The 27,843-nt window shown below is 37.6% G+C and overlaps 1 protein-coding gene across 2 annotated transcripts in view; it reads right to left on the bottom strand.

Annotated features, from left to right (window-relative positions):
* Positions 1-1,221: 1,221 nt before the first annotated feature.
* Positions 1,222-27,843, bottom strand: part of mvb12bb (multivesicular body subunit 12Bb) — a 42,202-nt gene continuing 15,580 nt past the window's right edge. Inside the window, exons 7-11 of one of the 2 annotated variants that reach the window (XM_056729792.1) lie at positions 21,050-21,144; positions 13,458-13,507; positions 6,175-6,233; positions 5,706-5,765; positions 1,222-1,474 (exon numbers count right to left, since the gene is read on the bottom strand). In XM_056729792.1, the coding sequence (XP_056585770.1) occupies positions 5,747-5,765; positions 6,175-6,233; positions 13,458-13,507; positions 21,050-21,144 (223 nt within the window). In that variant the 3' untranslated portion in view covers positions 1,222-1,474; positions 5,706-5,746. The remainder of the gene's footprint in view (positions 1,475-5,705; positions 5,766-6,174; positions 6,234-13,457; positions 13,508-21,049; positions 21,145-27,843) is intronic. The other variant, XM_056729791.1, reaches the window with a different exon arrangement.

Raw genomic sequence — 27,843 nt, forward strand, 5'->3', positions numbered from 1 at the left:
TAGCGTTCCCTAACACACACACCAAATTCGATTTTTTGAAAAAGGTAGCTTCTGAAAGCATTACATAAGAACAAAATAACCAAATAAATACTTCACAGTAGAGAAGTCCCTTTTCTGCATTATTCTATAAACACTTCACATAAAAAGTTGTATCATAAAAAGTCGTACACATTTTGCCTTATATATATATATGTGTGTATATATATATATATATATATGTAGAGAGAGAGAGAGAGCCCTGACCTTGCATGTGGAGGGTGTATTGATTTAATGTGTGCTCTTGAAGTTTTTCTTTACAAACATTAATGTGACAGGGTATTTAAAACGTTATATGACACAAGTTTTAGAGCTAATTTAAAGTGAGCTTTTAGAACTCATTTCAGTCCCGTCTACTACCTTCTTCAATAATTGTGACTAGGGTCGTGACCAGATGAGGTGTAGGGCTGAATATCTGGGTGTAGTATTGGCTGTCTTTTAAATCACTGAATAACCAGAAAACCATTATACAGCCGTGGAAAATAGTCAGAGACCATTTCAAATTTTATGATGTGTTGTGGTCATTCCAGTCCAGTGTCCATTGAATATCAACAAAATCAAACCTCAGAAGTGACATAAAATCCTCCAACAACCAACTGACTGACAGCATGACAAGACGCATGAAATTGTGATAAAAAACGAGGAAATAAAAAAGGAAACATTTTTTTTACTGTACCTAAATACATGTACAAATATGTCTGTTGTACTGCTTGAAAGTGAAAATGAACTTTTTTTCTATAAGTATTTGAGGTCAGAAAAAATACAGAGTTTCTTTTAAATTCAAATTTTCTGTCATTTCCAAGGATTTGCAATATTTGTATTTACAATTTGGGAGAAATATTGCTAGTAGTTCACATAATGAAAAATAAAAAATAATTTTACCTAAACACATATCTAGCAATAGTCAATTTTAAAAGAATAACAGTCTCTTAAATGGTCTCTTTTTTTCTGCAGCTGTATATCACACAAATATGAAAAATGTATTTACATTCTAAAGCTTACAAAGCTTTAATCGTCACTGGAATCAACCTCAGAGAATGTAAAATATGTGATGCTTAATGTACAACATACCTCACCATAAGACATAACAACCATCAAACTAAAATGGTTTAACCTATTTTTATGAGATTATCAAAACAATGTTTTTTATTAGAAATAACGCACTGATAAATTGATCACAATAAGTCAGATGTTACATGTATTATTTATTAAGAAAGCAACATTTATTTATTTTTTATTTTGTAAGTCCCTTGGATAAAAGCATCTGTTAAATGACTTAATGTAAATGTATTTTGACTTCATGTTAAGGTATACATAGACAGTAATCTTCAGATTGTTGGTTAGATGACATAAAACAGGCTGATTACACATTGATGATGTCAGACGGAGTCCATCAGAAGGCTGCAGAACTGTGTTCAGTGTTGAAAGAATAATTGTACTGTAAAACAGAAATAAATTAAAACAGCAATTAAACTGTGAAAAACAATCAAAACAAATTGATCTGCAGCGTAAAATCTGTCAGATGATCTCCCTTCATTTTAGCACTTATGATAAATGCATTTTCTTGCCACTCTTGCAATAGATTTTTCCCTAAACAGTAAATGTTGCTGAATGGCGCCCCCATGTGTATCTGACCAAGAAGTACCGACCCGTTTCATCATGAACTATTATACCTGTATATAACATCATATCAAATATTACTTAAAGCTTTCATGTGTAATAAAGAACTGCAAAAAAATAACAGACAAACATAAAATCCTTACAGCTGGAAGTATCCTGCTACAGATCTTTTAAAGAATGAAGATTTTTCAAGCCTTAAAATACATTTAACAGAGGATGTGGGGTGAGAACATTTTTTCTAAGATAAAATAAAATAATATTAATATTATTTTATATAATATTAAATCAAGGATTGTAAGTTTTTGACCCGTATAAATTCATATAATTATATACGCAGTTATAACAGGCTGTTACAACTAATTTTTTGAAAAAGGGTTTTACATCATTTATTCTTTTATCATTTTATTTCACACTACAAAAACACAAACGAAATAAAATATTTTTTTCTTAATATCGTACAGTTAAAAATAATCATGATTAAATAAAACCAATACACAAATATGCATATCCTGACATTTAGCTAGATCAAAACTACATTTATACTCTTACAAGATGTCATTCTGATTCAGAGCACTAGGTGATGCTGGAGGATCACACAACAACAATTTTCTCTCTGCTCTCCCTCCACTACTTGAAGCAAAACTGCAAGCTCCCCCAACATGTCACATGTCAAACGCCGCTTAGTTATAATAAAAAGTCACACACACTACCTGACTAAGTAATAAATAAACAAGTATGTGTGTGTGTCTGCGCGCATGTGTATAAATGATGGATGGGAAGGATGGGGTGTTATCTCAAAGTGCATGTATCACTGCCTGCCATTTTTACACAGGCCTGTGACAGAACAGTGACACACGGAACATGGGCGGCAGCCTCCGAGATGTGCAGATCTTCATTTCCTGTTCCTGCTCAGAGCAGTTGAAGCTATGTGACATGTTGTCTTCATTAATTCCCTCCTTCATTTGAATATCTACCAGGCTGCTCAATGGGTCTCCGCTCACTATTTTTCTCCCTCACATCACTTCACATGACCATATGTGCAGTAAGAAATACACGCATTCACTCCGATGCACTGTATGTGTGGGATACGTCCACTGGAAACCTTAAAGCACAAACGAGATGTCTAGTTTAAGCTACAAATTCACATTTCACACACTGACATGCTGCTAGTATTCACTCGTATATATGATCCACTTGTTTTACTGTAAACCCAAGGTACAGTACACACACACACACACGCGGAATCATTAACATTCAAACTACATAAAGACGTCAGCTCAAATCACTAACTAATTAACACTTAAAAAGACACAAATTAGATATGCGTGGCTAAAAGCAATTATAATCTCTACGAGTTTTGCAAATCATTTGGGAAATGAAAAGAATGTGTAATTGCTGGAACCAACATCTTCAACAAAAAATGGCTCAAGTGATGCTTGTTAGGGAGCAGTCTTATCGACGGCCGCGATTGCGATTACTACGCTTTTCTGCAATTACATGTGCATATGTTTAATGTCACAAAATGCCTCTTTTTAATGAATGTGTTTTTAATAGAATTAGCAATCAGTCAATTACGATGTACGTCAGGGCCCTGAGCGGAGGAGTTATCATCCAGAGACTAATGAAGGAATACGTGCAGAATCACACTGCAAATATGTATTCAGCTGTCGGCCAATAAACGCTACTGAATCGTAAAAGCAAAATTGACGTTTTGGTGCCATTTTACAGTACGGTGTCCTTGTTATATACGTTATACACGTTATACGTTAACTTCTGTACAGAATATAAAAGTGACAATAACAACTGTAAAAAAAAAGATCACAGATGAAGTACATGCAAATTAGTAAATGCTTACTGTAAATGCCTTATAAATTATGGTGGTCCCTAAAAATCTTAAACACTTATGTCACTTTCATTATAAGTATAACTGGGTTAAGGATTATATCTAAATAGTTTCAGCAAAAAGTAAAAAAGGAACTACAATTTTAAAGACTAAATTCCAAAACATTAACAATGTTTTAAAACAATTACATTTGTTATTTTGATAAATAATCACAAGGCAACATGGATGGTTTAATTGAACCTTTGAATTGAATTTATAAAAAATAAAAGGGATCTAACTCTGAAAAACAAAACAGAATTTAATTGCTAAATTACATAACGAATTAAGAAAGCTAAACCTTAAAGGAACAGTTTGCCCCCAAAAAACTGACAATGGCCTACATTCTTCAAAATATCTTCTTTTGCGTTCAAGAGAACAAAGAAATAGATACAGGTTTGGAACAACTTGAGGGCGAGAAAATTATGACAGAATTACATTTTTTGGGTAAACTGTTCCTTTAAGAGCGAACTTCTAATAGCAGTCACACAAAAAATGTTGACACATGTCACAAGTTATCTGCTCGACCGATAGCATTTTAAACATATGCAATTTCATGAAACAAACGGCATGGCTCTAAAATACTTTTCCAATAGCCTACATCAATATGACGTTACACGGCTAATAATATATATTGTTTACATACATATATTTCATGACCGATATGTGACCAGCAGTCACTGCGTCAGAGCAGTTTGGCATCCTTGCTCGCATTTTGACAAGTTGGCAGTGAAGCTGCATTCCAGGTCGAGGATGAGGCTGAAGAACAATAGCTGTGGATGCTTTCACACAGATTCTAATTATCAGGGCAGCGCTCCGACTCCATCGCCGTCAGCTCTCGCTTCTCCATTAATCTTATGCTGTCGCCCACCTCACTAAACCCAGTACTGTTACACTATCTCTGCTTTACTTCATCTGCAGAGGCTGTGTTAGGCTGTAATTAATGAATCCCTCCCCCCCACGCTAGCTCGGCTGCTTCTAATCACAGCCTGCTTCCAAGAGAGAAAGTGGAAAGTGTTGATGGGGGTTACCATAATATTAAATATGTACAGTGTAAGTAAATAGAGAGACACCGAGCAACGAAATCTGATTGTCATTTCTATTTGGTGTCACTTCTAGGAGATATGCTATAGCGACTTAATGACTAAACACTGATGATTAAAATGATGATAAAATTAATATGATAAAATCCACTGAGCACATTTGTTCATTTAATTTTTTATACATTTTATATATTAGTCACTTATTATGCATGCCTTTATTTATAAATAAATTATATATTTGAAAATAATTATACACTTTTGAATTATGCATTCATTTATTAGTCTATTTTTTTAAATTTCTCTAGGAACATTCTGTTGTCATTATTGCTATTGATATCATATTTCGCTGCTGTCCTTTGTATCTTCATATTTTGTGATTTTTTATTAGAAATATTGTTTGTTATTATTAGTCACCCATTATGTTTCTCACTGCATGGGTTTTGAAAATATCTAACCAATAAAAAGTATTAAAAAGTGCCGGTCAACTTTGATAACGCAGTATTGAATGATTTTAAATGCTTTTTCCATTTCCTGAAAAAACAGCAAATTTGGACATCCGAGTTTAGAAAGGACAGCAACAATGCATTATCACTACTTAAATGTTTCAAATTTAGTTTTATTATTCATATGATGATCAATACGATTCTCATTTTATTGAATTGGTCTTACTATAGTATAAATATATATCGCATACTTTGTCCTGGCTGACTTGGTAAAACAACATTTTGTTCCAATATAATAGTGCACATATGCATTTGTCTCACATTTTGGCCTTAATTTAAGGAAACAATATAAAATGGGAAAGATTTCCTGTTCGGGTATTTCTTTTATACTTGAAATTCCTTAATCAGTTTTCTTTCATTTCATTCACGTTACATCTGGATTAGAGAATGACCACTTCATTACAGCTGCATGCACTCTGAATCTACAGTAATGACCTATTTCCTGTATGAGAGCCCAGTCGTGAGGGCCAGGGAATGTTTTTAGACTTTCTGGATAAAATCACATTGACTGACCCAAGAACTAAAATAACAGCACATCACAAGTTGAATAAAAAACATTACATATGTGCAAACAGGCTGTATTCTGTGTTCTCTGTGTTTGTGTTGCAAACAGTGTTCACTTACTTCCTCCTCGATCTCTTGTGGTGACTTGATGATAATGCCCATTAAATTGATAGGCTGTATCTGGAAAAAAAACAGAGATAAAGCAGACCTACACATGTTTAAGGAAGCATGTTTAAGATCTTTAATCCGCTCTCTTTCATTCTCTCTCCCTCTGTTTCTCTGACAGTAGGATCTAAGCCCTTATGACAGGGACAAAATGGCCTTATGTGAGCCCAGCTCTGCCTGTCATTGAACATCTGGATGTGGGAATCTTAGTCAAATTTTAGTAACATTAACGTTTATTGCTCTATTTCCATACTTGTTTATCAATGGAAGCCGGTGGATGTTCGGGAAACCTGTTAGAATTTTTTTTTCAATTCTGGTGGTGTTAGTTGAGCATTAATTACTCAATGCAGTTCCCTCACAGACCTCTAGGGGTTCATGACCCCCAATTGGGACAAACTTCTCAATGCGCAAATGCAGCACTTACTTCATCTCTGGATCTGGAGACATGTTTATTTGAGATCGTAAACGGTATATCATCCATGGCTGCAAACACAGAACCACACAAAATACAGAACATTACAGCAGAAAAATACCAACATTCCACACAATCTCCCTCCTAATCGCTGATGTGAAGCACGTTATGAAAAAGCGTTTGAATTAATGGTCGAAAATGGCAGAACGCTCAAAGTTCCGATCCCCTCGAAAACTCGCTCAGACAAAGCGAGATGAAAGCCTTCTTTATCCGCCACTGCATTTGACTCCCCCCCCCTCGCCGCCCCCCGCCCGCTCTCCACCCTCTTTCCCTGTTAATTACTCTTGATTATTCCTGATCCTGTCTTGTCAAGGAGACGTTCGACTCCAAAAACAAAAGCCCCACTCGCACACGTCGAAAGAAAAGGGGGAAAGAGAGAGACAAAACAGTCGCCGGATATCAATTTGCATGAAAATGAGCCCGAGCGCTCGGCTCTCGGAGAGAAAGCGCGAACGAGAAAGAAAGAGAGAGGTGGATTCAAAAGAGAACTTGCCAAGAGTACGGTGGTATAATTAGCATTCTACCAAACAAACGAGCTTCAACAGAGCTATAATTAAGCAGGCCCGTAATTAAGTGTATGCCCTTTATCATAATGATCATGGTTAAAGCGCCTTTGATGGCTGCCAGTGGGTTATTAACGGCGTAACCCCGCGCCACACGGCGCCCACGCAAGAATCAGGGTGTCACGACTGTCAGGCTAAAGAGCACCCCTTTGTTTATCAAATACATTAGAGCCCAAATTAACACAGGGTGACACGACCGCACAATAGCTTCCATTGACTGCACTGAAGAAAAATGTCCATCCCCCTGAAAAAAATCGGAAGGCGCCCAACTTTGCTCATGGAAAAAATATTGAGAGTAGCATCTAACTCCGGCGCTATATATTACCAACAGAGCATGGGGTTTGCTGGCATGCTAGGAGGAAACTGTGAAAGATCTCTTCTCGTAAGTTACCTGGAGGTTGAGGGCGTCAAATGTTCTGCGGAAAAGAGAAAGTATACCTTAAACTGCTTTCGTTACCTTGGCAAATGCTGAATGGGTCTTTGTCTATGAATGTTTCAGGGCTAAATGTGCGTAAAACACAAATTGAATGCGTATGTCCTTTTAAATATCGAAAGGACAACGATAAACCAAAAAACTTAAAAGGGCGTTTTTGAAACATTTCAAATAGAGTTGCACGATACTAAATTTCTCCACCGATTTTGAAGGTTAAACTAATATTTCTTACATTTTGATATGCTGTTAATATTGAACATCAAACTGGTGATGTCTCTTTTCTATAACGTTTTCTATGTACAGAGCACAAATTTGTCGCAGATTCCTGCCCTCTTTTGATTGACTGGAGATATTGGCCTTGATCATCGGCTGGTTGTAAACTATCAGTAAAAAAAAGTGTGAAAAATTGCTTTTATTTTAAAAGTACGATTATTGACCGATATATCAATGTATCTTTAACCTCATATAATGGTTGTGAAAATGATCCCTGTTCAAATAGTTCATTGAAAATAACTTAAAATGCTGCGCTGTGCATGCCAAGCCAGTAGAGAGCGATGTCACAGATCTTTCGATAATGGTATCGCTTTCAAAAGTTTGGGTTTTTTGAATAAGTTTTCAGATTTGTTTTTCCGTTGTGTTGTGTATGTGCATCTTTAATGAATATCTCCTTAGAATAAGGTTACTATAGATGGTTTCAGCAGCAACAACATAAACAAATGTTTTGTGGCCCAATCTTAACTTTTGATAGATCTCTGCAAACTGTAAGGTAGTTTTAATTGAATAATATATTAATTTACAATAAAATATTCATATTAATTAGTATAAATGTAATTGGATATAAAATAAATTGTTATATTATAACCAAACACAGACCAAAAGTTAACACAGGCGTGTGTCTAATGAAGTTCAAATAGTACAAATAGACAAGTGTGATTAAACTGGACATACTTTTTCATACTCTAAAACAGATAGAAACAAAGATGAAGTCGAACCATTTCACAACGGTCTTCAAAGACCAAATCAATGACCTCCTCAAACACTTTACTTACATTTTTTACACTCTCCATTTAAGGCCATCAGACAAGACTTGAAAAATGTATCACCCAGCTCTAGAATGGACTATTGAGGTCAATCCGCCTGCAGCGCTTTGGTAATTGAAAAAAGATAGCAACTACGTGTTTCAGTCCATAAAAACAAAGTGAATAAACATGTGCTAAAGCCTCGTCGAACAACTGTGCTGTGTAAGAGAGCGAGGCCGATGGGGATACGTTCGAATTCATGGTAACGCTCGCCGGGTTTGATGAATCAGGTACGCGTCAAACGGATGAAGGTGGAACTTGAAGGCCGTGGCTCTCCATTTTATTGTTCAAGCATCACGTTTTCAATCAGATCGTGCTTAGTATTCGCCTGCCATTCATATCTGACGCTGAAGCACACGCATGGCCTGATAGCAGGATTTGGCACAACCGCGTGGGGAGAGAAAAATGGATGTGAGTTTGGGGTCACGTTGGGCAGGAATGTTAAGGTAATGTTTGTCCAGACCGCTGCTGCCTAGACTAAGTCGTAAAGGTAAAGTATGGCGTCTGGCAGATTCTGCTCGTATGGGTTAGACCACAGGCGGTCTGATATATCAACTCCAGTGGGAGAGTATAACTGAGAATATTAAATGCAACTTGAAAGTGTAAAAACATTTTAATTGTGACTTTGGGTCATGGTGTTTCAAGTCATTGTAAAGCCTAAAATGCTGGAATATACTACATTTCAGTTTGCCAATAATTGACATGTTATTAGATCTCTATATGGAATGACCACTACACCGGTACTATCACAGGTCTAAAGTATGTTATTAATTGCCGATTATACCGGTGAGATCAGCGTTGGGATTGGTTAGAGTGAGTGAATGATGAGGGTGTGCCGGAGCAAGTGTGAGCGTGGCTATGAGGATCATTGCCTTATTAATAGCGTTGTCAGGTGTTGTGAAAAATTTCGGCTTTGTCATCCCCGTAGCCCCCGAGCGCTGACGGATGGCTGCTTCAGGCAGAGAAGAGTTCCACTACACGCCGCTCTGAGCTCTAATCCTTCACACTTTCATTGTTGGATGCACTGTCACACAGGACTTCCGCCAGCCGAGCTCGCCACGCATACACGCACACACATATCAGATTTATACATAGGTTAATGCTAAAACACTGACAGATGGAAGACTCGGCCAGCCAGTACAGCACAGTTCATGAAACAAAAAATTATTTCTTCCCCAGAGGAGAGAAAATGATGGGAGAGTCTCTGGGTATTTGAATTTACTTGTTTTTCAAAGCTAAATCTGTACTGCTTGCAATATGTAAAAACAATGATAAAGAATGACCCAATGTGTTGATCCAAAATTTAATTGATTTTTTATTTATATTTTCATATTAATATATAAGTATGATTTTTTGTTTAACATTGCAGAGATTCCTCTGTGTTTTTCTAATGTATCGTTTTTTTGTTTTATTCAGCTATGTATGTGTTGTTTCACACAGAAATTAAAGACCCCTTGTGGTAAAAATCTACTTTTTAATGTTGTTAATACGGTAATGTGGTGATTTTAATATGCTTTAATTTATCATTTAAAAAAATTCTCCATTAAACAGTTTACCAAAGAGTTAAGAAAAATGCAGTTTGCAACTGCTCATGTTAATGACATCATAAACCTGCAACCAATCAAATCAACTTATTTGACCCCTATTGATAAGCAGTTTTTAGGCATAAATATGCAAAGATGGCTCATAGATCTGAGCTGAATCGATCATTGCACTGCTTTGTCAGCTCTCAGATTCCCTTTCAGTTTTAGCAGCGTCTGTAACTGCCAAGTGCGACTGAGTGGAGGCGGGGTTCATTTGCATATTCATTTATCTTCGTTTACTTATTGAAGCTGAGGTGTATTTACATTCAAGGTTTTTTAATATATATATGTATAGGAAAAACATTTAAATATGTAATTTTGACGGTCAAAGATTAGATTTAAGGGATACAATTATTGACCACACGGGACTTTAAATATCAAATTCAGTTATATCCAATTTATAAGATGCTATTATTTACAGCAATTAACACTTATTTCAGTGACATTCTTTCTGAATCAACCTATTAGGTTAAATGCATGCACGTACGCACGCACACGCGCACACACACACACGCGCAAACAAACACACACACATGTGTGTTATCTCTGTGGGGACAGTCTATGTAATGTATATGTAAACTGTACAAACTATATATTTTATTTGATCCTATACCCCTACCTCTAAGCCTACCCCTAAACCTAAAGATCGTAGAAAACCTTTTGCATTTTTCGATTTTCAAAAATGATCGTTGTGTACAATCTATAAGCTTTAGTGCCCGTGGGGACCTCAATTTTGGTCCTCACAGTGACACAGGTCCCCATGAGTTGGTGTGCATTCAGGTTTAGGTCCCCCACTAACATATAAAAAGTCAACACACACACACACACTATAACCTAACCCTATCAAAACCTTGTATTTTTAAACGTACTCTAATAAACTTTATTTACTGTACTTTTAAAAGTGTTCTTATAAATGAGGACGTCCCTAAAGGGAGCGTTTGCTCACTTTTGGGTACAAATCTGTCTTCATAATATAGTTAAGTGGTGCAGTCAAATACGGTTAAAATCAGTTTTTAGTGATAAAACAAGTATTGTTACAAAGAACATGCATCAAATGATATGCATTCAAGTAGCAGAGAAATGTTGTGTTCATAGGGTTAATGTGGAGTGTTGAGGGGTTAATGAATATGCTTCAACCCATAACTGCAATTTCAACATTCAGCCGATAGAAGTTATTAACAGTAGATTTTTCTAAACAACCAATCAGACATTCCCCTATTCTTACCTCTTCACCCCAACCCACACAATTAAATCTCCTCAACTCGACAACATCCAGCCAAACCACAGGAGAGCAACGGCAGACTGAGTCTGACTCGCTGCAGTAGCAGGTCATGCATAAAGGACAGAAGTGCAAGTGGATGTGAAAGTTGGTGTTAGGGGCGGGTTGCCCAGTGGGTGTAACCCGTGCATGAGACTTGTGCTCAGAAATACACAAGATAATAGAGGTTAGACCACCTAGAGATATCCCACCAACGTTCTCTCTGACCGACTTGCTCCCGCCTCAATCTTTCCTTCTTTTTGAGAAAAATTGTGCCCGCTGCCCAAAGCCATCCCATAGACATATTGTCGTTTATTTTGTCGCCCGGGTTTACCATCTGTGCCATTCCAATAGAGCGGCAGCCTGGTGAAGCCTGGACGAGGAGGTCTGCCCGGGCCCCTCCAAAGCCCAGCCTGGTCATTAGTCAAATTGCCTAATGAGAGAGAATACAAATGGCCCCCTGCCCTGACAGGAGGAGTTTTGGAAGTGTCAGCGCTCCTGACCCGTGCTATGAGAACAGATGACGGCTCGCTGCTATTTTCAGCATCTTTTAATGACTCTGTCGAGGCCCTTGCCATTCCGTCTTCTTGTATCTGAAATTCAATTTCATTTATAATTTGTATCATTGCAGATCGTGCTCGATCTAGGCATCGAAATTCCTGTATGAAATGTTTGTTAACACATTGTTTTTGATTTCGAGACCAATTCCCTAAACGATACTTATTTTAATTGGTTAAAGACTCGAACAATTAAAACAAATTTTTAACAAAAAAACAACAGGGATACAAATAGAATACACTACCAAAACTGATTTAAATAATCCAAATCATAAAAATAAAAAGATGAATTAATAAAGTAAACAAGGGCTGATTACTTTTAAACAACATTTTCCATCCATCCATCCATCCATCCAACCAAAATCAAATTAAAACAGAATTTTTTTTTGAAGGAAAAAGAGACATATCAATACATGTCCCACAGCCAGCTTGGTGTCAAATCTTAAAGAATAGAAGAAAATCTAGATTCGTATCTCACCTTAAACATACAACAAGTCTTTTGGTAAGAACTTGTGATGCCATGTGGCACGAATAAACTTTTCTGAAAAAGCCAGACAGCATAAGGCACAAATGTTAAAGTTTATTCTAAACTTAATGCTATTTTTCCATCTGGGTGAAATGTGGCCCTGGGGTTCCAGTAGGCATTACCCACTGGGCACTGTCTGTCTCGATCTGTCTTCCAGAGTGAAGGAAGTGCCAAACAAACTGAAGTGAAGCCTGACAATAAGCTTACAGAGCAGAAAGACTTCCAGCTCCTGTTATATGAGCTTTAACCCTCAGGCTCTGTTTTGAGCCCTTTATCATCTCGAACATGTCAAAAAAATCCTAACAAAATCAAAGTGGTACTTTAAAAGTAAAATGCTTTTTTATTATTGCTAAGAGATTAGCTTATAAACAAAATGGACATTAATTAAGGCACTTCCACAGTGTTAAATGTCCTATGATTTGTAAGTCAATTACAAAAGTCAGATAAAAGTGTCTGCTAAATGATCAAATATACAGCAGACCTTTTATGACCATTTAAAATGTGCATGTTCAAACAATGTGTTGCAGAGGTCCAATAGAAGCAACATTGCAATTCTGGATAATAATAATCATCTTGTGTAAAATGAATAACAAACAACATTGTTATATGTACAAGAAGAGGTTGAATCTTTAATAATATGCCAAATATATGGCAAAAATAATAAATAAGACAAAAACACTCTGATTAAAGTGATGGTCCCCCTGCAAATTTTAAAGAAAAAGTCTGTCATCATTTACTCACCATATTGTCATTTCAAACCGCTAGTACTTTCTTTCTAAGAACACAAAAGATATCTTAGTATTCTGCGAAAGAAAGTCTTACAGGTTTGAAATTACAAAAAGAGTAATGATGACATCATTTTCAACATTGGGTAAACTATCCCTTTAAGTCAAAAAAGGATTGTCATTTAATTCAAAACTCAAATGGTTAAAAATTAAATAATAGTTAAACACTAAACACTAGAAACAAGTGGACCAGGGATTAGTGAAGTGGACGAGAGAGATTAGCACCGGCTCAGGCATGTTTGGGCTCTAGTGTTACTGTAATGCTAGCACAGTGATCTGCAGCGCTCAAGACTCTTAGAGTAAATGGGCTTGGCCTCTCCAGAGCACGCGCGAGCAGCAGAGCTGGCAACGGACCCGCCGCTAAATTGCGTGTGCCGGATGGGCCGCAGCAGAAGGCGCAATTACATCAAATCCCCTCTTAATTAGCGGTTCTGTGGGTATGCTAACTCACCATGCTGGAGCAGGAGGTAGGGCGTGCTTGGAAAGGGACACTGAACCGTACTAGAAAGAGAAGCAAAATAAGGAACGTGAGTGGTGTTTGGGTCACGTGATGGAGCAATTTTCACCCTAAATATAGGATGCGGTCAGTATCGGAGCTATTTTGAGCTGGATGTCCCATAATTCCTTTTAAGTTCCATTGGCACTCCAGACAGACAATCACTGGCACGGAGCCTCAAAAGATCCCCTCCGAGCCGAAGAGTGTTATTAAGTTTTCCATGTTGCCGGCTGTAGGGCGATGTAAAGTGGCACCTCGGCCCGGTGAGTAATGATGTGTGCCAGGACTCAGGCAGGAGGGATGACAGCATGAGAGGCCTCGTTGGCAGCCACTGGTGCAGCCATAGGCCCATTCATCATCTCCTTAAACCAATCCACCAATGCCGCGCCGCCATTCCTCATTAATTATGTTAATCGGCGTAGCATTAAATTTTCGGTGACAAGAGGCTGAGGCAGACACTTTAGCTCAGATGTGTCATTCAAAGATTAGAATATGTGCATAATGTTTGACAACTACAGTTCAGCCCAGCAAACAGTGCAGGTATGACACAGAGATCTCAATGATGTAATTGGGTGGTAATAGGGGGTAAATTTAGATTAGTTCAGATTACAGTAATTATAAAGATTATCAGTATAAATTTAAATTAAAATAAGGTGAAATTATGTGCGATATTGATTGCCAGTGAAACACAGATACAGTCAAATACTGTATAATGACCACGCCTCATTTTTATAATATAGCAAAAAAGGAAAACGTATCAGAAAAAAACACTTGAACACACATTAGCATGATAAGAAATGTATTTGAAGTGCAGCTAATTTTTTTGCAATACGTCCAGTTTGTTTACATAGAGGCGGGGTTTATGACTTATAGACATTTCATTGGACATACGCACATGGCCCGAAGTTAACTTCTGGTTTGTGTTTGTTGATCGGCCTGTCTAGTTATATAACTATTTATATTTAATTACATTTATATTAATATTTTATTGTAAATAATTGTATCAAACAATTTGTTAAATTTTATTATATATTAGTTATTAGAATAATATTTTTTTAGCATAGTAATTATATTACATAAACTATTTGTTGAATTGGTTGTATACCATTGTCCCATTTAAGTTTAGCCAAGTAACGGCTCTTCTACTTTAAACTACAAAAACAAAAAATTGATCCAAAAAACATATTTTCTTATTTTATCAAGCAACTTCTAGAGGTCCCATGCTTTTTAGAGAACTTCCCACGCAATATCTTTTTGGTTCCTTTTTCTTTGTTATTCATCAATTAATACAACTATTTTTAATTAAACTGTATTATTATTAATATTTTGGCGCAATTATATTTTTGAAACATTTCAGCATATACCAGATCAAAAGTTTTTAAGTCTGAGAAACATTTCAGATAGGTGACTCCATAAACAAGCAAGATATACTGTACATTATGACAATACCTACCACTTAATCCCAATCTTCCAGACAATAAAGTTTTCATACAGCTGTAAAAAGTCTTTAACACAAAGCAGGCAGACCTTCAAAACAGCCTTTGGGGGGCCCACTTACCCCTTATCAGAACTGCCTTCAGTCTCCGGAATCTCATTGCGAGTTTAAATCGCGCTATGTATGAGGGGCTCGTTAATAACCAACTTAACGAGTCCACAGGCCCATTAAAAGATCTTTAAGAGCATATTTGATCATAAATCTCCTTAACCTATATTTAATGGCTGGATTTCGAGGGAAATATTTTTATCAAGTTCTAATTAGATGTGCGATAACAAAGACCGCCGAACATGAGGGCAATGGGAAGGCTCGACAGGCCCATCTATTGAGGGCGGCCATGTTTGATGGGCTGGAGACTAATGGTGGAACAGACCTTATTCTGGGCTGCGAGATGGACGGTTGAGGAATGAGAGCCCGGACTGTGATTAGGCCCACGGGCACGTGATTCTCATTAGTCTTACAATTGACTCAAATCTCCATGAAACTTATGGGCACGTTTGGAAAGACTACAAGAGCACTTTTATATCTGTAGCATGAGAAAGAAAGAGCCAAAGCATATAAAAAACACTTTTTTACTGTTCGGTGCTTTGTTTATCTGCCACAGTAACGTTGTCTTTAATGTTGTCAATCACGGATGCCTACATCACTAAATATATTAACGTGGTTAATTGCGATTCATTTGATCAAAGCTGCAGTCTGTACATAAAAAAGTCTCCTTGCCTTAGGCCTCATTTGCAAAGGTCAGCTTTAAAAATGATTTGAAAGTTCCGTCGTGAAAGATTTTGCGGGTCAGTTTGATGTTTTTTGATCTCAACCAGAAGTGGCCTGTTACATTGGAAAAGAAAGTATTTTTACTCTCAAGTACCTGTTTTTCATCATATATTTTTTACTTTGGAAATTTTGACTTTGCTACATAACAAAGCACATTAATATTTAAGTTCATTAAAAATCTGGTACTTTCTCAATTGAGCTTATTTTAAATTTTACTTGTGTAAAAAAGTACTAGATTTTTAAGTACTTTAGTATCAAAGGTCAAAAAACACTTAAAGATGTATCTGTGAAATGTACTACAATTATGATATATGCTTTATAACGAATTTACAGATACTGCAAAAACAGTAAAAATACCTTTGTACCAAACACCAAGAATGGAAATTCTGTCATCATTTACTCACCATGAGGAAAAGCTGGTAACCCAACAGCACTGGTTTCATATACAATTTACTTGGAAGGACACAAAACCAAGGACCAGTTATTAATATTCTTCAAAATATCTTCTTGCTCTGCTTACTGAGTTTTATTTTTGGGTGAACAATCACTTTAAGAACTGTCCACCTCCGACCTCACGTAAAAGAAAAACTCCATTTGTTTCTTTCAAACAGAGATGGAGGCAACATTCATGTATTGCAGATTCCCCAATAATAAACACATAATTCAACATATGTACAGTATTCAACAAGCAGCAGATGAATAAACTCTTTCTAAAAGCATATCGGAATGATCTAGTAATGATTTAAGACCTCGCTGTTGAAAGACTCTTCATAAACTGGACTAATACACAGGCAGAACTTTGTATCCAACTGTAGACTCACATATAGCGGCATTTGCTATCTGAGACATGCACACAGGCCAAGCAAAGTTGTAAACCCCTCTGCATTCTCCCCAGGCTTCCTCGACGTAGGCCACGGGAATAAATCATTAATGGGTTTTTTGGAAAAGAAGCTGTATGCAGTCTTTCATGCCCTGTCGCCAACCTGAAGTCCTTGGCTCCCTTTCAGAACGGTTTTATTGCCCTGAAATTGCATGGCTTAAATCGTGTACCCATCGAAAGTAAAACACAGCTGTAAATCTGTCTCGTCTATTCCTAGCAAGCCCCCCCGACCACCAACACCCATCAAATATCCATACACAATTCATTTAGGGCAATTTAGCTGATGCTAAACAGAATCAAGGTGAACTTTCAATGGGCCCTCGGCTATCAGAGAGGAGGACTAGAAAAATGGTGGCCTAGCTTTGGGGGGTTTTAATCAACTAGCTCCTCAAGGCTAGCCATCCAGCCATAGAGCAGCCACACTTAGCGGATGAGTTTTTGTGTCGCTAGCTGAGTGCGCCTTCTCTAATACTTCAGGCTAAAGTGTTTTGGTATTGTAAAATATGGCCTCACGGGTGGAGAGAGCTGCCGGGCTACACGAGATTAGAGTCACGATTAAAAGCCTATGGGATCCTCGCCGACTGACGAGCGCTAGCGCGGGCGCTAGTGGCAGCGCGCGGCCTGCACCCGGAGATAAGATGGAACTTTTGTTTGAAACCTGATGAGAGGCTTTCTAATGAAAGTGCTGGCCCAAAAATAATCTTTTTTCTCCGTGTTAGTCAATCAAAAAACAGTGTGCTTGGGGACGGTTAAAAAAAGGGAGGGAAAGAAGAAGTCATTTTGCATAATCAGTGAGCGCCATCTGGAACAATTAACGAAATTCCACAGAACTCGGAGGATCAGTCATATTGGCTTATTAAAGATCCTGAATTATAGGAGCAATAAATCCGCGGAAAAATGAAGCGTACCCCGGCCTGTCATCACTATTTTAACTTCAAATACGCGAGAGCGTTCGATAAGGCTGAAAAGAAGAGATTAATATATGCAAATTAAGTCAAGCATTTTAAAAGCCCCCCAACAACTGTCTCCGATTTTTTTTCGGTCTCTTATTACGAGCCTTTATGTTTTATTCATATACCGGCTCACCTGTCATTTCATAAGCTCTAATATTATGGGGGTATTATTAAAGTGCGTAAAGTGGCGCTTTAATTGGAAAGCTCTGTTGCGTTTTCCAATTATTTAGAGCAAATTAAATGCAGATGCACATGCTTTAATAAGGAAACTTATATCTGTTCTTGGAAAATCAAAAATCGTCGCCACTCGCTTGGATATTTTGCAAACTTGAGGTAATTCGGAAACATCTCTGTTTTTTATCTCTCCCTCTCTCTGTCTCTCAAGAAGAACCTCCTAATTGAACTTCTTTTAATGCATTGGGGAGTAATTGAATGCCATATTAAGGTATCTGTCAGCCTTTTTTGATGAATGTGTTCATATGTTAATGTATGAAGTTAAACAGGGTTTATTGAATATCTTAGACAATGAAATTATACATCCTAGCCTGTTCCTTATAGACAAGGACTAAAATTTAAATGAAAGCATGATATTGTTCTTTTAACATTTAAGGAATCCCAGCTCACGGCCAAGTATGTGACACCGACTCCATACGTTTGTGAAATAAGTTCTAGAGCATTTTTATTCCGCTAATTAAACGGGAAAAAAAATGTGAAATTCACTGGAATCAAATTAATATTCCCAAAAAAGACTGTATTCAAATCCATCACTTCACAGATGTTGCGAACGGCTCTTTTTCACACGGGTTCCTTCGCTAATTAGGAAATATTCCCTTCAACCCATCATGCTAAATGAAAAATAAATGACACCAAAAATCTGCTGAACTTCAAAGAGACGGTGGTGAAACAAAGTAGATGTTGAGGAGACTAGAAACACCCGTCTTGCTAAAAATGAGCGTGGAGTGTCGAGCCAACGAGGGTTATGATATCAATGTGAATTAGTTTTTAATGCTCAGGTAATAAATGTCAAAGCCCAGGCACCTCCGATCCACACATACAAATGCGTCTGACGATGACATGCGGAGTCGCATCCACTGGGCTAGACTTTATTGCGCCGGGGCCTTTTTTCAGCATGTGTGTGTTTTGTTGGGAAGTGACGGAAGGTTTAATCAAGAAAGCAGGCAATTCATCAATCCTGAAGGAGCTGGTGCTACGAGCCTGACAGAGCACACATGGTTTAAGCCCAGCTCGAACCTGGCCAGCTGTCAACACCCACACACATACATATATACACATATGCATGTGCCCAGAATCCCCTACGATTAAAGCAAATCCAGCTGTCTGTTCAAAACTCCACGCACTTGGTCCTCGGGTCATGACTCAATTAAAGAACAAATTGACATATTTGCATATTACTGCAGTTAATCATTTCTAGTTTTACAAAATCAACATGATATTAATGAAATAAATACAGACAACGTTTTGTAATCATTCTGTAATCATTTACGCTCTCTTGTCGTTTTAAACCGTTATGACTTTCTTCCGAAGAACACAAAAGAAGATATTTTGAAGAATGTTTTTAACCGAACAGTTCTGGCCCCCTTTCACTTCTACTGTATGGATAAAAAACCAGTGCAAGTTAACAACATTCTTCAAAATAACTTCTATTGTGTTCTGCGGAAGGACGTCATACAGGTCAGAAATGAAAACAGGTTGATGACAGAATTTTTATTTTTGGGTGAACTATCAGTTAACAACTGCCTGTAGACACTTCCTGCTCTGTGGCTAAACCAGCCTGTGAACACTTACGCTCACAGAGACGTTGCTAAAGGAGGATCAATAGAAGCCACTACTTGTGGTGACAGAGTGATGATTGGTGGCGGAGTGGATGTCTGCATGTCAGTCAAATGGCATTACCATGGCTACGGGGAAGCAGAATGCCATAAGCCATCTTGCTGACAGAACCTTTCCGCTTACTTCGGCCTCACTCGAGAACAAGTCAATCTACTGTCATTTTAACCATGACAAAGGCAAACGGCAGATTTTAACGTGCCAGTCACTTATTTTAACCATTGAAACTTTGACATGATAAGTGTATCTGTAAACAAACAACTATGGAAAAATTTACAAATGACTGACTGGGTCTTTAATGGACTCTTTAAAGGTAAGTAAGATCATGAAAAAGGTTTTAACCTACGTGTTAACCAAGAAAGAAAATCTGGAAAAGGTTTATTTGTACGCCTTTACAAGATTATTTTTTATCATAATTTAATTTTAGTGTATATTTAATAACAGCCTATATGATTATGCTTTAATATTTCAAGTTGATTCTCTTAGATACCAATGAGATAAGATGAAGAACAGACCTTTGCCTAAGCCTCCAACTTTTACCAATTTTTCTCACAAGTCTCAATTTTTAGATCCCAAATTGTCTCAAATTGTTCTCGGAACAATAAATCTGATAAATCTGTGTAGTCAGTATAAACTAAAACCAAACTATGTATGTAATCAACGTTAATTTTATAGCTCTGTCTTTATAACTGTAAATGACATCATTTACACATCATTTGTGTTCATTTTAATTTCTTTTAAAAACTTCTGATACAAACCTAATACTAAAATAAACAAAATGAGAACTTAACGAAGTTTGGTGAACTATGAAAGACCAAAATTTAAGCAGTAGTTTTTTTTAGGGAAGGAACATCCGAGATGTCCTTGTGTCTCTACAGATAAGCTCATCCTCACCACATGGTGTCTCTCTCCAGCCAGACAAAAACATACAGACACACATGTCTTTACATTCCAAACATAGTAGAGATAGATTTTAAAAAGAGGTCTGTGGGGTGAAGATGGCCAATAAAATTTACTAAAATGCTTACAAAAGTACAGCATGTACAGAAAAGTGATATATTTGTTATCATGTGAACTGACAAATGATTTTTTTTTTCTACAAACAATAATTTGTGCTCCTGCTAAAAAACGTGTTCATTGCATTTGTTCCCTATTTTGTCCCAATATCATTGTTACAAAAATATTCTATAATATAATGTCTATAATGTTTTTATTCCTTATAGTTACATTATTGTGACCTGGTGTGAAAAATATTCCATGTGCCATCACATATTATGAAAAAAATGTGGACATTTTTTGTCAAACGTACATTAAATGTTATACTTGACCATAAAACATGAAATATGAGTGATTACCGACAGCTGGTAAATGTTGTCAGGTGTCTTATCTCACATAAGGCATCTGTGATCACGCTTTCAAACGATCATGTCATTTGATTTTAGTGTATGTAACATGAAAGCATATGTCAACGATTTATAGTCCCATGTAAATATTTTTTTCTTTTTTACGATGCCTGAATAGTGACATTACCTCACTAATAGAAGAGTGTAACAAAGAAGCTTAATATCCATTTGTATTTACGTACTGAAAATGGACTGACCTGATTTGGTGTAGATGTTGTTGATGTGGTGTTCATAATCTGGCCTGACTAGGTTCTTTTTGGTAGGACTGGAGGCCAAAGACTCACAAACCTGTCTAGGAAAGCAAGAACCGAGCCCATTAACAATGTGCAAGTCACAGAAATGGAAAATAATGAGAGGACACGCTGTAGTCATTCTAAAATATCTAAAAGTAGCTGTCACACACAGACTCAACTGGAAAAAAATGATTTCAGGAATTTCCCTGTCTAATATTTCAATGTTCAATATCAGTCATTGTACTTACAATACAAAATGCATTTGGAGCAAATACTTTTTGTAGCCATTTTGAAGCTTTAAAAAATGACAATGTTTGAAGCAATAACAATATTTGTCTCTTGTTGGTCTCCATCTTCACCGCAATGAATTTCTGACTTCATCTAATCATTAACCTTCCATTCCCTCTCCATTCCTGTCTATGGCTCATAGGTGCCTGTGAGCGGTTGTCATGGAGTCAGTGGTAATAGGAAGGGTTTCCAAAGCCAGCAACACACACACAACAATAGCAGAAATGGTCCCTAAACTCAGTCTTGCAAACACACACATACACACTTTCTATCATCTCATCATTGTGTGTCTGGGCTATTAGTGTCACACCGCATGGACAGCTAAACTGTTGGACTTTAGCATTTCCTTGGAGCAATATACCCGTTCACTATTATATTATAGGAGTGCCAATGCATCTACTCTACTGCAATCATTTGCAATAGCTAATGTAGAAAATGTGGTCTCAAATTTGGTCAGTCTGAAAAAGTTTGAATCCAGCAAACGCACAAACACATTTACAGGACACTTTTTTCTAAATGCAATTCCAAATATTCTGGAACATTGCATGGACAAAAGAAGCTTCTGCTGATGTGGAGTCAAACAGCTTAACCATATCAAAGTTTTGGGGAAGAGCAAAAATAGCGTACGCTGCAATTCATGGACAGCTTGAACTTGCTCTCCTCATCAATCAAGCGCCGGTGAATTACACTCTCTGACTCACTCACGGGAATCAATAAATCCAGTGCCGCGCCACCCGAGTCTCTCTGCATCAGAAGAGCTGCATAATTCTGCTTTAGACATGCTTTGAAGACCAAATGAGCATTTCCAACAGGTTACAGAATGCATCAGATGCATTAGAGTCAGCCGGAGTCATGTTTGGAGGAAGATTAGGAGCAAAGTGACACCGCCAAGGGGAGCAAGATGTCATTTAGGCGGCGAGAGAACGCGACTTTGAGAGCAAGCTAGGACGGTAAATGCGGAAGTGGATGCTGGAAATGCTTCTGAAATGCGATATCAATGCAAAGCAGGAGATGCCAAGATGTTGAAAATAGAGGAGGGGTGCGTTTGATATAAATGGATGAAATGGTTGATGCGCTCCGGGCAAGAAAAATGCAAAGCGAGTTATGTTGATTTACCGGAGAATTTCATTTTGTGGAAGTAAATTGTACAGTGAAACTAAAATGTTAAGTAAAAACTTAAATGTAATATTAATTTTGAATTTTGAATAAAATATATCTATTAAGGTGACAGTTGACCCAGACTTGAAAATGGTTTCATCATTTATTTACTCTTACGTCATTCTTAACGTGCTTGCCATAAAAGAAGATATTTTGAAGAATGTTGGTAACCAAACACTGACTCCCCATTGACTTTCCTTGTATGGACACAAATCCACTGAGACATTCATCAAAATATATCAACCTGAAGTTATGCATTTTTAAAGAGTTAGATCAAGTAAAACTACATTTGAAAAGTTTCAATAACCACATTTGCACTTTCTACGCGGCATCCACCAAACAGATCAACATATTCACCTGAATTAATGACTGGGAAATCTGGCTCAGCCCTAGAACGCACCTCTGTACGTCAACACAACACAGGCTTGCTGGCTATTCTGCATTTCTATCAGGTGTGATGAGATAAATAAATGCAGTAATTTCTATCAGGCGCAATAAAACATGCTCCCTGACAGCCTGTGGTATTTATGAACTGAAGCCTGCAACTCAGATTTATTTCTCTCGATGGGCCCGACTTCTCCCTGTTCATCTGCATCAGCATTTGCCCGTGTTCAATTCGGCCCAATGGTGAATTTTTAAAAGGTTGGCATCAATCTTGTGGAACCGATTGCCACATTTAATGAAGACTTCCCTTCGTTTGCAAAGGTTGACTCGAACGCAGGGGGGAACGAAAGCCGGGGACACGGCTCTCCGCGCGTCAGACGTTTCACAAACACCCATAAACTGAAAAAGAGACGGTCCGGATGCTCTTTCGTCGAAGCCGGCCACAGCCGGCCCAGTCATTGGAGCTGGCGAAAACAATAGAGACTGATACCAGGCGAAACGGAAAATGGAAATGAGATATATTCTGTGAAAAGCTTGTTTACGACATGAATCAGTTTGGACGTAAAACATCACCGCGTTGATAAGGTCACACAATAGAGATAAGAGAAGCTGGTCTTTAGAGAATTTACCATCTGAAGATGATCTTGTATATGTTAAAATGTAGTCATCTTTGAATACCGGTGTCAAGCACCGAAAAATCTCTAAAACTTTTTTCTGTTTTTGAGCTGTCTCAAAAAGTAATAGGAAACTGGATATGGCTGAATCAATGTGCATTTCAGGAGCAAGCATTTTTCTTATCTTCAGACCTGTCAAACAATATAACCATACTCAATCCCAATTCTGTTGTTTCAACGGTTTCAGGGAACGCCGGCTTTGGTAACATATGGCAAATCAATTACACATCTAATTCTTAAAATAAAACCACTGCAAGTGTATCGCTACATAATGAACAGCAGCGCAACGCTCATATTACATTGGCCACTGGAGTTTTGAGTACAATTAATCATAATTCAAAAACATCAAGAGCCATACTGACACCCATCCCTATTGTGAATATAATCATAACACGATACCTCAAGGAATTCAATTTAAAACCAGTACAAATACATCATTTACTGCAGTTTCTAGACTGTAGCTCGAAAGTTTACATGAGTAATGGTAGCTGTACGAACTGATTCCTTAATGATCTTGTGACATTTTTATCCTCTACAACAAGCTCCAGTCAGATCCAGTGAAAGCCGAGTGTTGAGTGGACGACCAGAAGGTTGGAAAGATGGGAGGCTGAAGACAGACAAAGGACTCGAGACAAAGAGGACAGTTGATGGTTGATTCCTAATAAGGCCAAATGGAAGACAAGTGGAAACAAAAGTCGAGCTCTTGAGAATATCGCAATGGCTGGAAGGTGGAGGAGGATTGACTTGGGATGGAAGGTCTGGACAAATTAGAGCCAAGACTTCAAATGAGAAGACAGGCACATCAGAGATGTGTAGGTGGACTTCACTTTAAGAGGAAATAAATGGGCCAATTTACGAAACAGTTGCAGCACCTTTGTGTGTTTTTTGTGTGTTTTTTTTACTAACCATCTGGTTGCATCATGCAATAATCTATGGGAGCATTCAGAATATTTAAGGGATAGTTCACCCATGCATTAAAATTGTTTCTTCATTCATTTACCCTCATGCCATTTCAAGCCTGTATGACTTTTTTTCTTTTGCAGAACACAAAAGAAGATATTTTGAAATATGTTGGTAACCAAACAATATTGGCCCTTATTGACTTTCATTGTATAGGCAAAACCACCCAGACATTTGCTAAATTTCTTCGATTGTTTTTCACAAAAGAAAGAGATTTAACTGAATCAAAAGCTTAACCAACATTAAGACAACACGTGGTAATAAACTGTTCCAGGGAAATTGATTTTTGGTGAATTTGCTTCAAAAGAGTTCTTCATCCACAAAAAATGCAAAGCAACTTCAACCAAAATGGCTTGCTAACTTCGTTTTTACAGGCAATTCCCAGCTAAAATAATTCCACAATTACACCCCAAGTCATTCTAAGCCGGATCGCAAAAGCGCCAATTAGTCAGGGCAATTTCAATATCAAACGTCCAACGGCACACGGTGGAAACTCCATGGGTGGCTGATGAGAAACTCAAGACGACGAGCAGAAGCAGAAGGACGAGTCCGTTTCTGGGAAGACATATAGCACATCTGTCACGCTGTGGACAAATTCGCCAAAGCCTCGCTTGAAACAAAGACTAGGATAAAAATGATATATAAAAATAATATGCCACGAACTGAGGGAAATCTGGAAGCGGGTGTTTTGACACTCATCCGAGATGCTCAATGACAACACCTCAGCGCTCGCTCCGAGCAGGCAGCCCACACAACCCACGGTGTGTAGACAGCTGCTCTCTGCAGTGGCGGCTTTCCTGCTTGTCATTATGCCACTTAAAGTTCTATGTCAGGTTTGGAGGAATCTTGAAGAATTCCTCGGCAGAATATAGGAGCGTCGAAGCTCTAAAGAGCCCCAGATCTTTGCTGATGATTCTATTGTTTGTGGCACTGCTCAGTTTGAGTTTACTTGATGTGTATGGAAATTTGCAACCTTTTTAGAGTTTTCTGGGAAAGGGTACACAGAAGACTGTCTGAAAAAAGGGGATTCGGAGACGGCGCCACGACAGATCTTGTACGGTGTCTGCCTTCCACGAGAACTGGTGGATCATCTGTTGTTTGGAGTGCTGATGTTCAGCAGGTGACGCGCAGGTCACTGGAACGAACGCGAGCACGATTGCTGACACGCATCCATCAGCACTATATTAACACCGCGTATAGTGCACCCGGCGCTCAAGACTTTCCCATAAACAATGCTTTTGTGCCAGCAAGCAGGTTCTCTGTAATGCAATATTTGCATATTGACACATTTAATTGTTTAGATATTAGAGATTTAAAGATCAATTGTTTTGGTAGAAAGCAAATAATGTCCTTTTTTTAGATTAAATACAGTATTACATGGACACACAAATGACAAGTCACAAGAATTACACCTTTTATATTACTGTAGATAGAACACATATGGCACAGCTTCGAGTGCCATATTGTTTTTTAAAGGTTTACATTATAGCAAACATTCAACCTAAATCTTGAGTTTTTTGTTCTTAGTACCATAGTAGGAAAAATTATAATGGTAGTCAAAGGTGCCCCAGAAATGTTTGCTTTCCTACATTCTTCAAAATATCTTCTTTTGTGTTCAACAGAACAAAAAATGTATAAAGCAGTTTTATTATGATAGTCAATGGTGGCCAAGAACTGTTTGGTTACAAGCATTTTTTCAAATATCTTTCTCTGTGTTCAAACAAAGAAATGTATACAGATTTGCAACAACTCGAGGGTGAATAAATGTAGACAGAAATGTCCTTTTCGGGTGAACTGTTCCTTTATTTTTTGTCTTTAAGTATGAACATATTAGCCTTGAGTGTATCTATAAACTAATGCACTCATTATCATGAACAGACCAGAAGTTAAAAAAAGAACACTATAATCTTATCTAAACACTACAAACTTGTAAAAGCTTACAAAGTTTTTAAGTCCAGTCCAAGCGGTTCTTTATTTACTGACCTCCAGCAGTGAATAAGAAGAGTGAATCATACGACAGCATAAAAAAAATCTTTCCATTCACAATGGGAAATATGCTTGACCTTTACATTTATATTGTTCCGCTTCTGGATATAAACTCTTTCCCTGCCTTATACGGGCCTGTCATACAGAGAGAAATGCCCCAAACCTTGATTCCATGAAGAAAAAGAGAAAACGAAAAATTAGGAAGAGGCAACTTTATGTTCTCTGTCAACCCAGAGGTCAGATATCAAAGGAAAGATGACAGTTTTATCTGGAGGACAAATAGCACCAGGGGCGGTGGCAGAGGATTGCGTCTGGCTCACCCTGAAGTATACAACCTTAAAGTCTACGGCTGAGTAGACCCACACAATTTAAAAGAATGGGACTTACAAGTTGACATCAGGAAATTAACTTTATGTCTATATACATGTAGTCTGAAAATACTGTCTGGGGAAATTTACGTTCGACAATTTCAGTGAAACACTATGAAATAAGGAAATAAGGATTCAACATTTCAGGTCATCTTTTTGTCACTCAAGCACTACACATTAAACAAACCACATACAAATCTTCATTTAACATTGCTCGCGTTCTAGATTTGACATTTTATCCAAAATTTTCATCTCTTTTATGTTAAAAATAACTTCCAATGTCAAAGTACATTCCATGTTTAACTAAGTTACATTGCAGCAAAAAATAAGTCAAGTAGTGCTAAAATCATAAAATGCCAAAAAACCCTTTAGTTTTGCACTGCTTTGTCTCCTAAACCACGTTCCAGTTTCACATGCTGCAGATTCACAGATTGCAGATGGACATTCACACAGATGTAAGAGCATGAAATGTAATAATAAGCACACGGTCTGCGATCACAGCGGGAGGCAGGAATCCTCCCTCAGAGATACAATTTATTCTTCCCATGCTTGAAAACTGCCATCAAAAGAGTGAGGAATTAACAGGGGTGAGACGCAAGTGTGTGAAAGTGTAAAACTGGACAGAAATCAAGCGCCTTTCTGCTATACATGATCCTTCCAAAAACACACCGCACGAAAGGCTTTATACAAACTAGGGAGCCAAGATACGTTTTGGAAGCTTTCTCCCATTATGCAGAAGTTCAAAGAACAAAACTTCAGATGTTGACTTAGTTGGAGTGCACTAACATGAGAGGAACCGATGATCATGGAGACTTTGTGAGAATTGACGAGGGGTCAGAATTACACTTTGTTCAATAACATGTTGTTTACAATACCTGGGTGTTTAATCGTTCAGCTGATAATACACATTGTTGTTTTATACTGTAAATGTGTAGGAACA

Source organism: Triplophysa dalaica, chromosome 18, assembly GCF_015846415.1.
Source record: "Triplophysa dalaica isolate WHDGS20190420 chromosome 18, ASM1584641v1, whole genome shotgun sequence".
NCBI lineage: Eukaryota > Metazoa > Chordata > Actinopteri > Cypriniformes > Nemacheilidae > Triplophysa > Triplophysa dalaica.